Here is a 16,614-nt window from a genome sequence, read left to right as displayed (position 1 = left end):
CACGGAGACGGTCGTCAGATGTTGAATGTTTAGCATGAATGTTCCACATCTGGAGAAACCTTCAAGATTAAAGCCAGTGAAAAGTGAAGAGTTTCTGCAGCAGCCGCACTTCCTGCAAATCTGTTCTTTCAAAATAAAGTGAAAAGTCTAAATTTATATTCACGACAGGTTTAAAGGTGAAGGTGGTCACATGGTTTTAGTGGAATGCCTACGTGGGCGCGTCTGAGTGATTTTGATTCAGATTCGTGCAGCGTGGAGCAGTAAACACTTGTTTTTGTTCATCTGGACTCGTGAATGATTCCAGTTAGCACATTTCCAGCCAATGAAACGTAACTACAGATGAAGACAAACACATTTAAGCTGCCTGACTCTCGAGTGTGGGTGCATGTTCCCATTTTCAGTCTGTTTTAGTTTTCAGTTTAGAGGAACGCTGCAAACTCACAAAAACTTCTTTCTTGTGAGGTTTTGTTGTCAGACTGATAAAAGCAGCAGCAGCTGGTGTTTGATGAGCAGACGTGTGTTTCCTGTTCTGTAATAATCAGCTTGTTACCATCACATAATGAACTCAGCCGTGACCAATGAGGCCGTCCTTGTGCGGTTCTCTGGCGCTGATTCTGACTGTGACCTTCACCTCTGCAGGGTCGCCTCTGCTCGTGGCTCAGCTCGTGTTTGTCAGGCTGACAAAATAAAAGCTTCTTCATTTCTGTGGCTGAAGAGGAATCTGCTCTTCTTCACCAACAGGAAGTGAAACATTTCTCACTGATTCTGAAATCTTCACTTGTCTCACAAATTCACAGTAACACACACACACGGTTGTGTTTTCATATCCTTGTGGGGACATCTATTTGACATCATGCTCTCCTCAGCCTTTTACTCTAACCATTAAGACTGAATGCCTAACCCTGACCTGACTGTCCCTGACACTAAAACCACATTCTGAGTCTCACAAATGTCTTCAAACTTGTGGGGACGGGCATTTTGGTCCCCACAAAGACATGTAAACATGCACACACACAGGTATTAATGACCTCACAGGTTCATGTTTGGGGCTTTTAGCATCTTTGTGTGTCGCTCAGATTTAATTCACTCTTGTTTTGAGGTTTTGTGCCTTTTTGTTTCATTCTTTGTGCGTTTATTTTATCTTTAAGCCTTTCAGGACTCGTGCTGTTGGCTTTTTCCTGGTGTGTTATTAGTATTTTTCATTTCTAAACTTATTCTAAAAGAAGGACCGATGGAACATTTATGTGAAAATAAACATGATCATTTAATGTTTTTGTCAATCACAGTGTTGGGACTAACGCGTTATTAAGTAACGTGTTACAGTAACTACGTTATTATTGTGGTAACGAGCACGGTAACTAGTTATTATACTAAAATCAGGAACGCGTTAGTCGTTACTGGGATTTAGATAGGCTCGTTACTCGTTACTTCGTGTGGTGGCTATCGCGGAGCTTCCACAGATTCAGTAACATTAGCAAGTGGTGGAAGCCAGCAGGTGGAGGAGGGAAAGGGGGATGCAGAAGGAAAAGAGACCCGAGGCAGCCGCCGGTCCAAGTGTGAACTGAACTTCAGGTAAGAAGTTATGACCTGCAGTCTCTCTGGGTCAGATATAAACCAAGTTTAGGTGGAGTTTATTTTTGTTATTCTGACTTTTTCCGTACTGCATACTAGCTAGCATGACAGAGTTTCTATACAGCTGGGTGGGTGCTATGAAGTTAATGATGTTGAACTTTATTTTGTTCATAAGTTATTAGAATTGCCAACCGTCTCATCTGGTATTCAGAGAAAATATTACGCATTTCTTATTGAGGTGAAAAGGAACAGTTAGTCCCGTAATTCAGCTACAATGAAAAAGGCACAAAGCTGGAGTTATTCTGTGTCTTTGCTGCACAGCTGCCTCTGATCATTGATCAGCTGATCAATGATCAGCTGATCGTCTCTCTTGTTTGTTTATCTCCCACTTTGCAACAGAAAGAGGAAACCAGCGGAGTTCACGTTAAACAACAGCAGCACGTTTAAGCTTGATCAGCTGTTGTTAGAATTTATTTCATATTAATTTCTAGTATCAGCTGATGTTTGCTGGAGCCACAGCTGCAAAAAAAGCTGCTGGTCATGATGTCGGTTTGGTTATGTGGTGAGAGGGAAACATGAAGATGAAACCAGGAGATGTCCTTACTGAATCATCAGAGCTGTGATGGAGAAACAGGTTTACCTTTTAGGTGACATGAATGAGTTGAAGGGAAGTTATGAACTGTTTCTGAGAGACAAATAACACCAGGATCCTTTTTTAGGTAGCTGACAGCTGGTAACTGTGCAGGGGCAGCTCTAGCAAAGTTTTGCCAGGGGGGCCAGGTAGGGCATTAACAGGGAGAGGGGGGCACAAAGAAATACTTTTCTTTCTTATTCTCGTTTAAAATGTCTCGCTTTTAAAAAATAATTATCTGAATCTTACAACAAACGATTGATAGATTGATGCATATACACCATCAAGACAGTGAGCATCACTGTCACAACAGCGTTTGTTTTCATTTAAAGGCTTTAGGATTTTTGCTATAATGGTGGGCCGGTCTCTAGTCACAATGCCCAGGCTGATTTTTTTGTCCCAGTCCAGCCCTGTATGCAGCTCATCTGCAGTCTGGTGTTACCTACATCTTCCTATTCAGAAGGCAGAATTTCCGAGTTCTGAGTACAATCGACAGCACCACGACTGCAGTTCTTGTGTTGGATGTAAAAGGCGCACATGATGCTGTGACGTAGGCTAGAATCATGGTGGCGGTCAACGGCGGTCCAGGCGTGGGATTTCTCTCGTGGAAATATGCACATTATCTTTTCCTTTCTATTGGTAGGTGGCACAGTGCACTGTGGCAAGTAAGCAAGCTAGAAGACTGGCAAAGTTATGGAAGCAACACATTAACAAGAGAATTCTGAGTAAAACCAAAGTTACTTTCCCTAGTAACTAGTTACTTTGAAAGTAACGAGTAACTTGAAGTAACTGAGTTACTTTTGATAGAAGTAACTAGTAATGTAACTAAGTTACTAATTTAAAGTAACTTACCCAACACTGGTCAATCATTAAAAATAAATCCTGGTCTTTCATTTTGCTGCTGCATTGTTCACAGAAACACATATTTTCCTGTTTCTTTCTGTTTGTGTGTTTCTGCTTTTGCCTGTTTAGAGCTGCTGAGCAGGAAAACCCAGACGAACAAAAACCTCTTTTAAGTAAATGTTTGAGTCACTTTGGGTCTGAACTGTAAAAAACTGCAGACTGAAACAGATTTGAAGGCATCACAGGAACAGCCTCACATTCAAAACATGAAAGAGAGGACTTTTATTTTGAAACACTCAGGAAATGACAGAGGGAAAGTTTTTTAATTAAAACAAATTATTAGTTTATACAACCACCAAAACTGTGATGATCCTCCTTCTCCCTAAGATGGCAAACTGAAACACAAGTTTCCTTGTGGCTCAGGAAACTAACCACTCCAAGTTGGTGACTTTTGGAGATTTATTTTCCTGGATGATTGAGAATGCATCAAGACGAACACAAAAGGAAGTTCACCGCTTTTAGCAGCTCCCCCCCAGACAAACAAAGAGGCAGTTGGCAGTTAGAAATCAGCAATCATTCACACACCCCCACTCCCCTCCAGAATTGTCAGGTAACAACCTAATTTACATATGAATGACTAGCCAATTTAGCTTCCACTTGGCTGAAGCTAAAGCCTAGCTAAAAGCCTACCAGCCATTTGGCAACTCAGCCCATCACACGTCCACGTCTCTCCTTGTTTCGTCTTTTATTATGAAAGGGTTGTGTTTCCATGTTCAGTGTGTTTCATGTTGCTTCCCCTGTGGTGTCAGGTTCATTTGTGTCAGCTGTGTTTCCACTTCCCTCCTTTCTCTTCTGTGTATTTAAGTCCGCTGTCTTCCTCTGGGCAGTGTTGGTGCGTTTTCCTCCGTTCACGTTATTCCGGGTTTCAGGTTATCTCCTGATTCTGTTTAGGTCCATGTTCATGTTCATGTTTTTTCATCAGAGTTTCTCGCATGCACCTCCTCGGATTCATGTTCATGTTTTCTTGTCATAGTTGTCATAGTCATACCGAGTTATTCCCAGTATAGGTTTTAGTTTTAGTTTCCGCTCCTGTTTGCTGGGCCTTGTTTTGTGTTCGTGTTTTTCAACCTAATAAATGGTTTGTTTTTTTGTTAAGATTCAGTTCCATCTCTCCCTTGTCTGCTTCCGGGTTCATATTGCAATCACATCAGCCACAGTGACAATAAACTTATTTTGATTTTTAACTTTCTTTAGTTTTTCAACAATATTATGTATATATAAACATTTTGCATCTTACAATATAAAGCCTGGATCCTGCACATATTGCACTTTGAACTTGAACTGTGTTGTCTGTTTATTGGAGATTGTACTACTTTAATTCATTATCCTGGTGATATAACACATTAATTCTCCATTTGGAATCAATATAGTATATAATACAGTATCTGTCTATCCATCTATATAGCTATTGAAGTGAACTGGAGTGAATGGAAGAGAATTAAATAATGGATTTCATGTTCATGTTTATCTATGTTGTAACAGTGACGACTTGAGACATCTGTTTGGCACTATATGAAGAGAATTAAATAAAATTTAAATAAAAATGATATTAACTGTATTTATACATTTTATATTTTTGGATGAGACACTGTCAGTGTGCTGTTATATAACTCAGGTATTTTTAAGGCCTGACTGGTGGCATTGGTGCCCATTGCTTTACTGTGCTGTTGGATGTGTATGTGGGCTATCCCTTGTACCTGACATTTGATTGGGCATCACTGTGTTGCTATGGTATGATCCTGGTAGTTGTTGTTAATAAAACAATAACAAATTCAAATTCAAACATTGCTGCATTCTTCTGTCACTGAGGATTCCAAACCTGCACTCAGTCTCCTCATTACTTTGGTATTGAACAGACAAACTTTGGAGCTCCTGCAAACTTTATTCACAAACTGCAAATATTTTACACAAATCTGCGACTGACAACAAGCACAGAGACTTCAAACAATCACTGAAGTAAGGACTGAAAGATTTACTTTAAAACAATAATGATTAAGACCTTTTTCGTAAGGTTGTTTTCCCTTGATTGCCAGCTGTTACTGTTTTTATCTTCATATCTTTCATATTTGTCCACCTAAACAATGCTTTAATGATACAGTTTGAGAAGTTTGATATGAATTTATCCAACTGACTTGAAACTGAAACTGACAACTGTCCTGTAATCTTACACAGAGAAACCAAATCCTGCGTCTTTGCCTTGACAGACGCCTAAAATGGCTCGAGCTGTGGTAAGTTACCCTTCACTGTGTCTGTTTCTAAACATTAAATCATGTGAATTTTTAAAGAAAAATCCAACAACAACAATAATAATATGTAACAGAGCAAAACGTCAGATGACTTGAATGTTCCTCTGCAACACAAAGTCAAAGTCTGCCTCCTCCACAGGCAAAGGAGAAGCTCCCACGCTCATCCAGTGCAGACCGTTGTGCTCTGGACAATGAAGTTCCCGCTTTCATGTTCCGACCTATCAGCGCACCTGCATGTGAGCTCCTAAGTCCACCACCTGCTGATGCCAGCTTTCATTCAAAGGACACAGACAAGATCATGCATCCAGATTTGAAAAACGATCGTTCATCCCTGGATGATGACGTGACATTTTTCATGTGTCCTAGCGATGTTCCTCTGCCTCCGAGACCTCCACCCACTGCAGAGGTAGGTCTCTGCAGAAAGCGCAGATATTCTACTGCTTTTTCTGTTAATGATGAAGAGGAACATTTGATGCCCAAACGCATGAGGCTGATGAGTTCTGATGTACCAGTTTCTTCAAATCCTCCACCTGCTGATGCCAGCTTTCATGCAAAGGACACAGACAAGATCATGCATCCAGATTTGAAAAACGATCGTTCATCCCTGGATGATGAAGTGACATTTTTCATGTGTCCTACTGATGTTCCTCTGCCTCCGAGACCTCCACCCACTGCAGAGTTAGGTCTCTGCAGAAAGCGCAGATATTCTACTGCTTTTTCTGTGGAGGATGAAGAGGAACATTTGATGCCCAAACGCATGAGGCTGATGAGTTCTGATGTTCCAGTTTCTTCAGTTCCTCCACCTGCTGATGCCAGCTTTCATGCAAAGGACACTGACAAGATCATGCATCCAGATTTGAAAAACGATCGTTCATCCCTGGATGATGAAGTGATGTTTTTCATGTGTCCTAGCGATGTTCCTCTGCCTCCGAGACCTCCACCCACTGCAGAGGTAGGTCTCTGCAGAAAGCGCAGGTATTCTACTGCTTTTTCTGTTAATGATGAAGAGGAACATTTGATGCCCAAACGCATGAGGCTGATGAGTTGGGATGTCTCTAAGTCTCCAGCTGCTGAGAAGGAGTATGTTTGCTTTACGTGTCCTGAAGACAAGAGGTCTGAGTTACCTCTCAGCTCCCTCCAAGGCCATCCACCATCACAGGTCAATAATAATGACACTGACCAGTGTACCATTCTGCTGCCTCCTGAAATCCCAGTACCTCCAAGTCCTGCCCCTGTTGGAGTTCTAGAAACTGTTGATTTTCCTTTTGTTGATAATTAAATACATGTTTGTGGTAATAAATACATTTTTGAGCAAATACATGTTGAGATGATTCGGTTGCTTATGATGGTTATAATTATCCAAACAGTATTATTCCTAATAAGATCTTTACTTTTTATACTTATTTTCTCCATGACCTATTTCGATGTCTATTTTGAAGATCCACTCATATCATGACAGTATGCTTATTCTCAGTAGAGTGTATAGCCACATGTGAACAAATAATAAATTAAAGTCACTCATTAACAACTTACCACATACGCCGGAGCTGAATTCAAGATGTAAGCAGACGTTTCACAGATATCTTGGTTGTCTTTCCATTTCCTACACTAACAGTATCCTGAGAATTGGCTTATAGAGCTGATATAAAGGTGAAATTTGATGACTTAATCGAAGCATCATCAGCTTAAATGCAAATGAATCCACTGTACTTGAGGTAACCTAACACTGACCATGAACGCCACAGTCACTGTGCGCCAGTCCAACACAGTGCTTTACTGTGAACTCACCACAGTACTGCAAACTAAAGTGTTTATCTTCCAGTCCAATCCAATCCATCTTTATTGAGAAAGCACTTTAAAAAACCCAGGACAAAACCAAAGTGCTGTACAGTAAATGAGTTAAGAACAATAGAATAAAACATAACAGTAAAAAAATAAAACACATAATACATAAAAAATGTAAACAGCCCTATATTTCAAAACAAGATAAAACAGCAAAAATAAACTAAAAAACTCAAACTAAAAACCAACATCTTACAAGGTGTCAAAGGTCAGGGTGAAGAGATGAGTTTTCAGGAGTGATTTAAGAACAGGCAGAGAAGAAGCCTGTCTAATCTCTAAAGGCAGATCGTGTCACAGTTTCAGAGATGCTGCAGCAAAAGCACGATGTCCTCTAAGTTTACGCTCAGTCCTGGGAACATTCAGGAACAGCTGATCAGCTGACCTGAGACAGCGGGTGGGTTTATAAGACTGTGGCAGCTCAGAGAGTTAAGATGCAGCTAGGTCATGGAGAGCTTTAAGAGACATTAATACCAATAAGCTGCTAACATGATGTTGTATTTTATTTACATGTCTGTTTTAGCACTTTAACATTTGCATCTGTCTAACTGGCTAACCATGCAAGACTATTGTAAGCATTGCTCTGTAATAGTGCGACATTTTGGACCCCAGGAGGTCCTTCTGTATCTGCACGATGTTTGACCTGCAGTCTTTATAGCCGCCTATGTATATTCTTTTAAACCTTTTTATTGTTTTTAAATGATAGTTACGGACCAAATGTTAAACTATATAGTTGAATATATAGTTAAAGTGTTTCTCTAGATACAGAGAAAGGTTTTACATCAAAAGGTCATCTGTCTGCATATAAAACAGAAGCTTTCATGCAGATGCACTTCCTGTTTAGAGACTTTGAGGTTTAGGTAGTGACGGGGGTGATTTACTGAGCGTGTAAGTTTTCCTCCTGTCAACACACTCTACAATGCCGCCCACATGCCACTCCTGTCCAGTCTTGAAAGCAAAACATGTATGTATAGTATAAAATGGTGAAATGCTGATTTCCATGTTTCAATTGAATCACTTGATTGTAATCAATTGATTGCAGAGACTTTTGTCAAGACCCTATAGAATCAGAAGTCCCGTGAACATGCACTAATAAAAGCTGCAGTTGTAATAGGGGATAAAGTGGTGTGCACAATGTGTGTTTGCATAAGATGTCAGTAATGCATTCACATTAAAATCACAGGGTTTCTTTCTTTTTCTTATTTTTCTTACATATCATGTAAAAAAAACACTCCTGCAGCAATTTTTCTCTGCCACAGATTTAGGAGAGGAAGAGTCCAGCATTTCAACACTTATGCAAATGTTAGTTTATTTGATAGGTGCATCAGTAGTAATTATTTAAATTAGAGTTTTCAGCAGTGTTGTTGTATTTACAGCAAAGTGCCTGCAAAGTGTAAAAACTAATTAACTGATGATACTAGACCCTTAAAAGAGATAAACACCACTAGTCAAGTCATAATGGCTACTTACAAATACATAAGCACTCAACACAACCCACACAGTGATCTAATGCACAAAAACAAAGGAGACTTAAACTGGCTGAATCAATTACTGTAAAGAAAACATGGAGGAAGGCTTCCTGTGGCGTCTGGCTGCAGTATAGGTCATAAACCTGCCTCCTGCATTACAGCAGACAGGTCAGGGGTCAAATGAAAAGCAAAATGTTTACCTCAGATTAGGGATGCACCGATACCACTTTTTTGGAAACGAGTACGAGTACTTGCATTTCAGTACTCGCCGATACCGAGTACTTAATAAAAACATGATTTAAATTTACAGGTAACAGCTTTAGTCCTATAATTTAACAACAAACAAACAAGGGACTGGTTTGGAATTAAGAACATTTATTTAAAATGAAAAGCATGTTGTATGCAACATATTACAGAATAAATAATTATAAAAAAATTTAAACAGTGACAGTGCAACTCAAGTATTTTTCAGTTTATTGTAAACTCTGCCGCTTTGGACAACACAAGGGGCATTAATAAACATCTTTGCCATTTAGTGCACAATATGTGAATAAACTAACAACATCCACTGACATAGAACTGTGGCAGTCAGTGCAACTGAGGTAGGTATTAACATCAAGTCTAAGATGACTCACTAAATGGAGAGAAACAGTGAGTGGCAGGGTTTTTTAAGAAAAGTAGCTTTTCTGCATCATCAGCAGTCAGACTGTTTGTGTTTTCATCTATAATGTGTGACACTGAGCTAAAAAGCCTTTCACTGTCCACACTGCTACATGGGGCTGAGAGCTATTTACAGGCTATTTTAGCCAAAGTGGGGAACCTGATTTTGTTGACACCCCAGTACTTCAGAGGACTGTCTTCACGAGGGCTTGGGGCCTCTCCGAGGTATGTGTCGAGCTCAATGGCAGCACCTGCTGCCAGCGGCAGCCTGGGCCTTGAGGAACAGTTTAGCAGGAGGTTCTGCAGCTTCTGCCCGACTCCCCTCTGCCTCACCTCTAGAAGCTCCTGCTTCAGGTGCAGCTTGGCCTCTGGAGCAGTGTTGTTGGAGAAGAAGCGCTCTTTATACCTGCACAAAATTCATAAATGCATTAATATGTGGAAAAATAGGACTGATGTCATGTAATACGTGCTGTTCCAGCGTGTCTGTACGTCCTGCTGCAGTCTCTTTATTGGCTGGTTGAGCTGTCCCTGAATGTCCTCGAGGCGGGAGTAGGCTAAGGCGGAATGTTTAAAATGCCCAACTATTTTCCGTCCCACTGCTTTAGCATCAGCTATGCTCCTCTGTGCTAATAAGCGTGGGTAAATAAGCGTGGGCAAACTCTTTGTACTCGTTGTCGTGTTGGGATTTTAGGTGCTTGATTAAATTACTTGTGTTAAATGCGCTACCTTTTGAGCCTCCTCTGGACAATTTCGATGAGCACAATTTGCAGTCCGCCTTTGTTTTCGTGTCTTCGTTCACTTTGAAATAGTTCCACACGGCTGACTTGTCTCGCCTCGCCTTCTCCCAGCTCTGAGATGCAGCCGGGGCCTGGGGGCGGGCACTCGGCGCCTGTGATTAACCCCTTACATGCCGCTCAAACATAGACAGGTCTCAGACCGTGGTATCGGTCCTCGGTATCGGGGAACTTTTAACGAGTACTTTAGAAAATGTGGTATCGAGGCCGATACCAGATACCGGTATCGGTGCATCCCTACCTCAGATTAAATATTTCCCAAAGTAAATTGGACTGAACTGGCCAGTTAAATACACGAGGGGATACGAATAGAAAAAAAATTATCTAAAAACAAAGAATGAAAACCAACTATTAATTTAATACTTAAGTCTGTGAAGGTTCTCAGTCATCCAGGTCATCGTAGTCTAAGGAGCTTGGAAGGAAAAGCGTCTGGACTTCTTGAGTTGCTTGAAGACGTTTCACCTCTCATCCGAGAAGCTTCTTCAGTTCTAAGGGTCAATGGTGGGGAGTCCCAGACTTAAAACCAGTGGGAGTTTCCCCCCAAAGAGGGACAAAGGACCCCCTGATGATCCTCTACCTAATCACATGAGCCAAGGTGTGAAAGCGGGTGTGGGTCCTAATCAGCCAGGGTTTCGGGTGAGCTCATTGTGAAACCTGGCCCCACCTTATCATGTGATTTCCTGAGGTCAGATGGCCCAGGATGTAAATGGTCTGAGATCCCTTCCCAGACACCTTAACGCCCAATGAAAAAAACACATCATTTTCTCTCCAGTTACCCTCAGCAGTCCAACAGACCTCCAGCACCAGTAAAACATTAACCAGAAATTGTTTATGGGACATGTGTTGTTATTTATGTTTGTGGAAATGTGCATTAAAATTAAAATAAAGATGCTGGTGTCTGACGTTACTGACTTCCCAATTGTGTGGCTTCTGGTGTGGCCTTCACAATTCAATTTTCAATTCAATTTTATTTGCACAGCGACAAATCACAACAATATTATAAGGCAGACCCTACAATAATACATACAGAGAAAAAGCACAACAATCATATGACTCCCTATGAGTGAGCAGTCTGGAGACAGTGGGAAGGAAAAACTCCCTTTTAACAGGAAGAAACCTCCAGCAGAACCAGGCTCAGGGAGGGGCGGGGCCATCTGCTGCGACTGGTTGGGATGACAGAAGGAAGACAGGATAGAGAGACAGAGGTTAATAACAGGTATGATTCAATGCAGAGAGCTGCATTAACACACAGTGAGTAGGAAAGGTGACTGAAGAAGAAATACGCATTGCATCATGGGAATCCCTCAGCCACATACACCTGTTGCACTACACAACAAATGCAAGCATGTCAGTTTTATTCATTTTATGTTCATCTTCGTACAAATTTTAAAGGTAATGCAGGCAAAACTTTGTAAGTATCTGAGTGATTGGATGAAGCGGTTTGATGACGTAACACGCTATTTTAGTTTAAAATGCTTATAATGTTATGATAAATGGTAGTTTTGATGTTACTTTTACAATATTATCCATCCTTCAGTTTCAGCGAACATGACAGTTAGCAGTGTAATAATTCCTCTGTGATAAAGAAAAATTAGCCTGTTTTCTTTTTGTGTGGGAGCTCGCACAGTGTTTCAACTTTACAGCCTTTTAATATGAAAGTCCTGTCAGTACACTTCCTTTTTACATCATTTCACACTTGCCCCGTGAAGGGCAACAGTCTGACGTCTGCTTAGCCAGGAAAGCTTCAGCTTGTTTCTTTCCGCACATCTTCCTCTTCACTGTCGGTGGCTCATAGACATGTTAACAAGCATGGACGTATCAAAACTTTGCTTGATTTTGCTGTTACCACTAGCTGTGTCCCATGATGCTGAAGGTAATACAAGGAAACTATTTTCATTATGCATTATTAATATTTTTAAATTTATAACCTCCTTGCTTTTAGTTTAAACTAAACACATTATTATGGGATTAAAAAGATGGTTTAACATTCACAAAATATAGAAACTAAAGTCCTCTCTGACACAGGCTGAATCTTGTATTTACCGTATTTTGCTGCCCCTGTTTACAGAGACTGTTGTGAAGACAGTCAGGAGAGAACACGATGTCACTCGGATTTGCAACAAGGAAAGTCAGACTACTATTGTTTTGATTATCTGTAAGATCAAAAGACAGAGGGACACAGGAGGAGAGTGTCATCTGCTGTATCGACACGGAGAGAACGTTACTCAGGAATGTGACCCCAGGTTCTCAATAACAAAAGAAAATCAGACTGCCTTTCTGGAGCTGACCAGTTTAACACCAGCTGATAGTGGGAACTTCACCTGTGAGTGTACAAACACTGAAGGGACATATATTGTCCATATCAGTGTCACTGTGGAAGGTAAATGCATTTTGGTTTCTTTATCTGACACAGTTATTCAGCACTGTGTTAGCATTGTATTGACCTGCTTATGTGTTTTTTATTCTTGTAATTTGTTCATTTCTTTTCTTCTTATTTTCACTTACAGCAGTTTAAATACTCTCACTGACTCATTTATCAGGTACATCTTTGAACCGAGTTGGACCACCTTCAGCCATCAAACATGTCTTCATTTTTTGTGGCACAACAAGGCGCTAAAAACATTCCTCAAAGATTCTCAAGACATATTGAAATTACATCATCACACAGTTGCTGCAGATTCGTCAGCTGCTCTTACTTGAAGCAAACTTTCCGTTCCACCACATCCCAAAGGTGCTCTGCTGGATTGAGATCTGGTGACTGCGCAGGCCGTACATGATTTGAGCGCCGTGACATGGTGTGGTATCCTGCTGGAAGCAGCCATCAGACGATGGGTATTTTTTGGGCATAAAGACATGAATGTGGTCAGCAACAACCTTCAGGCAGGCTGTGGTGTTTAAATGATGCTCAGTGGTTACTACAGGGTCCAAAGTTTGCAAAGAAAATCCCCCACAGAGCATTACACCACCAGCAGTCTGAACTGTTAGAAATCAACTCATCGGGCAAGGCATCGTTTTTTTAGTCTTCTGTTGTCCAGACTTGCAAACTGTAGCCTCAGCTTGCTGTTGTTAGAGGACAGCAGTGATATCCAGTGTGGTCCGCTCTGCCTCAAGGTTTGATGTGTAAACAGCATTTTTACCCAGAGAATCACAGCTCACTGGATATTTTCTATTTTTCAGACCATTGTCTGTGAACAGAGATGATTGTGTGTGAAAATCCCAGCAGATCAGCAGTTTGTGAAGCACTTGGACCAGTAACATGTGCCATGTTGCTCTGTTTGAGCATTGATTTGCTGACATTTTATTATTTTATTAACCTTTATTTAACCAGGAAGATGAAGCTGACATGTGATTGACAAATGAAATGAACACTGAAATATTTGTGTTACACCCTGAACAAGTATACCTCATAAAGTGGCCAGTGAATGTATATAAGCAGTTGGACCAATTTCAGTTCATAGTAATATTCAGAAAAGATGCAAAAGAAGAAGAAGAAGACAAAAGAAAAGAGTACAGTGACAATATTTAAAGCTCTGTGGTTATAAAACTGGGGTTTCATTACTTCACTCAGAGTTTCAGTAGACGTAAACTGTGTTTGATTTGTGTTTTGATTTCCAGGAAATGAAAGTAAATGATTTTACTGACAAATGCATCTTTTCAATGATTTAGACACAAACGAGGCCCACACTTCAGCAGACAAATCTTTTTCCGTTTATCTGCCCGGTGTTGTGATCATCTTTATAACTGGAGTTATCGTGGGATTTATCTACTGGAGGAAAAGTAATGGGTGAGACTATTTTTGCTGTAGTAACTCAAAGATGATATAGATGTAGAGAAAGTAAAAGGAAACATCACATTTCAATAAATGAGAATTCGGTGTATGTTAAACATCATGTCTAGAATGAACACTTTTTATCCTTCCAAAAATAATTATCATTATTAAGAGAGAAGATAATATAAATGTAGATGTTCTTACTTGATTTTTCTCTGTTTGAATGTGAATAGTGTTACACTAATGCTGACATCCTTTCTTATCAACGTGGCTGCTTAAGGTCAGGAACATCTGGAGTGTCTGTACCTGAAAATCCCAACGGTTTGGTGAGCAATTTATTGCTACGATCTACAGCAGCTAGTTAAAAGTTTGCCAGTAAACATAAAACATGTACATTTATGTTTTAGGATGTTACTTATATAGATAATTACAGATTAGTGTTATAATACTATTAGTGCCAACTTCAGTGTCCTTTATTTTGTGAAGAAGCTCTTACAGAAATGAGCAGAAACATTAAATAATCCAGGCAACAGATGGAGAGATTTAAAGATCAATAGAGTGTGTGGGTAGACCGGGTTGAACTTGATTAATACCTAAAATATTTCACTTTTCTAAAGGATGACGATGAGCCAGATCAGCCCTATACAAACCTTCAGCAGCCATCGAGTGATTCCTACCAGACTATCATCTCAGTGAACCATCAACACGACAACAAGACACGCTCAGCAAGAAGCGCAGGAACTGTGGGAGTGGATAATAAAGCTCTATGAAACATTTTAAAGTATATAAAACTTTAGGTGACATACTAATATAATAATATTCATATATTATAATAAACGTCCATCTTTTCACACTGGATAGTTGTTTCCCAGTAATGGAGACCATTCAGTCATAATACTCCAACTCAGGCTCTCAGATTTAATACAATACAAACACAATAAACTGTGGCAAACATGACTCTTTGTATCAGACTAGTTTTGTTTTTTAACAAACATCTCATCATAATTTGAACACAATGTCCATCCAGATAAACAGAGAGATCAGTCTGGCTTAAACAATGTTGGTGGTTTACCTTCTACTGTCCTTCCACTTTTATGCACTTCTATTTTAGACATAGTAAAAGTTTCAGTGTAGACACAAGAGGTGAAATAAGGAGGGTGCAAGTCTTCCTGCTTTCACTATAGTCTACCTCACACTGTCAGCCACAGTTACTTCCTCACCAGCATGACTGCACGGAAACTCTGCTTTCTCCTGCTTCTGCTTGTGGTTTTTAGCAGTGAAGGTAAATATATATAATTAAAAAAGAAAAGCTGTAAAGCCAGGTGTTTAAGAAGAAAGCTTTAGTTAGGTTAGTGAAATAATATATGTGATTGATTTTCCCACAACAACAAATATATAGAAACTATAATCCCGATTTTGTTTCATTTTAACTGGAACAATTTATAGAGACTCTTGTGAAGACAATTGGAAAGAAACCCGATTCCACTCAAATATGCAGCAAAACAACTCTGAATATTACTGTGATGATACTGTGTGAGATCAGCACAGAGAGGAGCCGAGGAGAACAGTGTCGTCTGCTCTATCGTTACGACCGAGGCTTTATTCATGGCTGTGACTCCAGGTTCACACTGATCAAAGAAAATGAGACTGTGTTTCTCCACCTGCTCAACTTAACATCTGAAGACAGTGGGAACTACACCTGTGAGTGTGGATTTCGTGGTGGATTGTATGTTCTCCATCTCAGTGTGACTGTGAGAGGTAAAAACATTTTCTATTTATACCCACACCGCAGATTCAAGGTGGATGTTTGGAACTGCGTTAACACTTTCTTTTCTGTCATACATGGTTTGAGGTTGTCATTCCCGCCTGCAGCGGATTAATGAAAGGTTTCAGTCAGGAGATGAACATCTGGAATGTTTTTAAGCTCTTCTTCTGGCTAATTTGTTTAAAATTTCATTATAAAACTGCTCCAATCACAACTTTGGTGTTATTTCATCAGTGAAGTGTTTGAATGATGCAATTGTAACTCTAATGTAATGAAAAGATAAACATGTTTTCCACTTTAATATAACAGGTTAATGCAAATTTCGTGACTTTTCATGTTTTCAAAATGAAGTTTTTTTGTGTGTGTGGCAACATTCAACAGACGATGGAGATTCTTCTGGCATGAAGTTCATGGCTACAGTTCCCATCATTTCTGCTGCTGCTTCACTCATCAGTGTGGCTGTGATAACCTGTGGTTACAGCCTGAGGAGAAATCCTCGCAGGTGAAAACTTTTACTGACGCACTTAAACTCATGAAATGACCCTTTGAAATCACTTGAGCACATTACTGCATACAGCAGCCACTGTGGTGTTCAAAGTATCTCATAGGTTCTTTTCAAACACCACACATTAGTTGTAGACATAGCTAGTCTTGTTTTTGAGCTATTTTTCACCCCATGACCTCTGATGTTTTTATCCTAACAGAGAAAACAGATCAGGTCTAACTAACTTAACAGGATCTGAAACTCGCCAGATGTTTGTGAGTTTTCCATAGTTCTGTTTTACACTTAATTGTGCCGAGGCTGCAGTGCATTATGTCTGTGTTTTAAGCTGCACTTTAATTAAATGTAAATGACAGTGTAAATTGTTGTTTAGGACAAAGAGGACCGCTACATGAGCCTTCATCGGCAAAACATCGATGTCTACCAAACTATCTCCTCCGGTCGCCTTCATCATGATGCTGAGG

At 40.1% G+C, this 16,614-nt stretch overlaps 3 protein-coding genes across 4 annotated transcripts in view; 2 read left to right on the top strand and 1 right to left on the bottom strand.

The window, feature by feature from the left end:
- LOC147302878 (protein NLRC3-like) overlaps positions 1–16,614 on the bottom strand; it is a 238,239-nt gene that overhangs the window by 19,325 nt on the left and 202,300 nt on the right. The window lies entirely within an intron of this gene.
- LOC147302882 (uncharacterized) lies at positions 5,320–6,631 on the top strand. The gene is made up of 2 exons (XM_086284487.1): positions 5,320–5,334; positions 5,492–6,631. Exons 1-2 carry the CDS (start codon positions 5,320–5,322, stop codon positions 6,629–6,631), a joined length of 1,155 nt encoding a protein of 384 aa, XP_086140613.1.
- On the top strand, positions 11,912–14,653 carry LOC147302881 (uncharacterized). 2 transcript variants are annotated; one of them, XM_086284551.1, is made up of 5 exons: positions 11,912–11,987; positions 12,183–12,494; positions 13,781–13,897; positions 14,151–14,209; positions 14,501–14,653. In XM_086284551.1, the coding sequence occupies exons 1-5, from the start codon at positions 11,912–11,914 to the stop codon at positions 14,651–14,653; spliced, it is 717 nt and encodes a 238-aa protein (XP_086140677.1). The 2 variants fall into 2 exon arrangements, with proteins under 2 accessions (XP_086140677.1, XP_086140678.1); XM_086284552.1 differs by having other exon boundaries at positions 13,781–13,898; positions 14,164–14,209.

Source organism: Aulonocara sp. 'chitande type north' Nkhata Bay, linkage group LG23 (genome assembly GCF_057382095.1).
Source record: "Aulonocara sp. 'chitande type north' Nkhata Bay isolate Kocher_YH1m ecotype deep benthic linkage group LG23, A_spYH_male_GT1.1, whole genome shotgun sequence".
Taxonomy (NCBI): domain Eukaryota; kingdom Metazoa; phylum Chordata; class Actinopteri; order Cichliformes; family Cichlidae; genus Aulonocara; species Aulonocara sp. 'chitande type north' Nkhata Bay.
The sequence above is the reverse complement of the archived record's forward strand: the minus strand, read 5'-3'. Positions and strand labels throughout refer to the sequence as shown.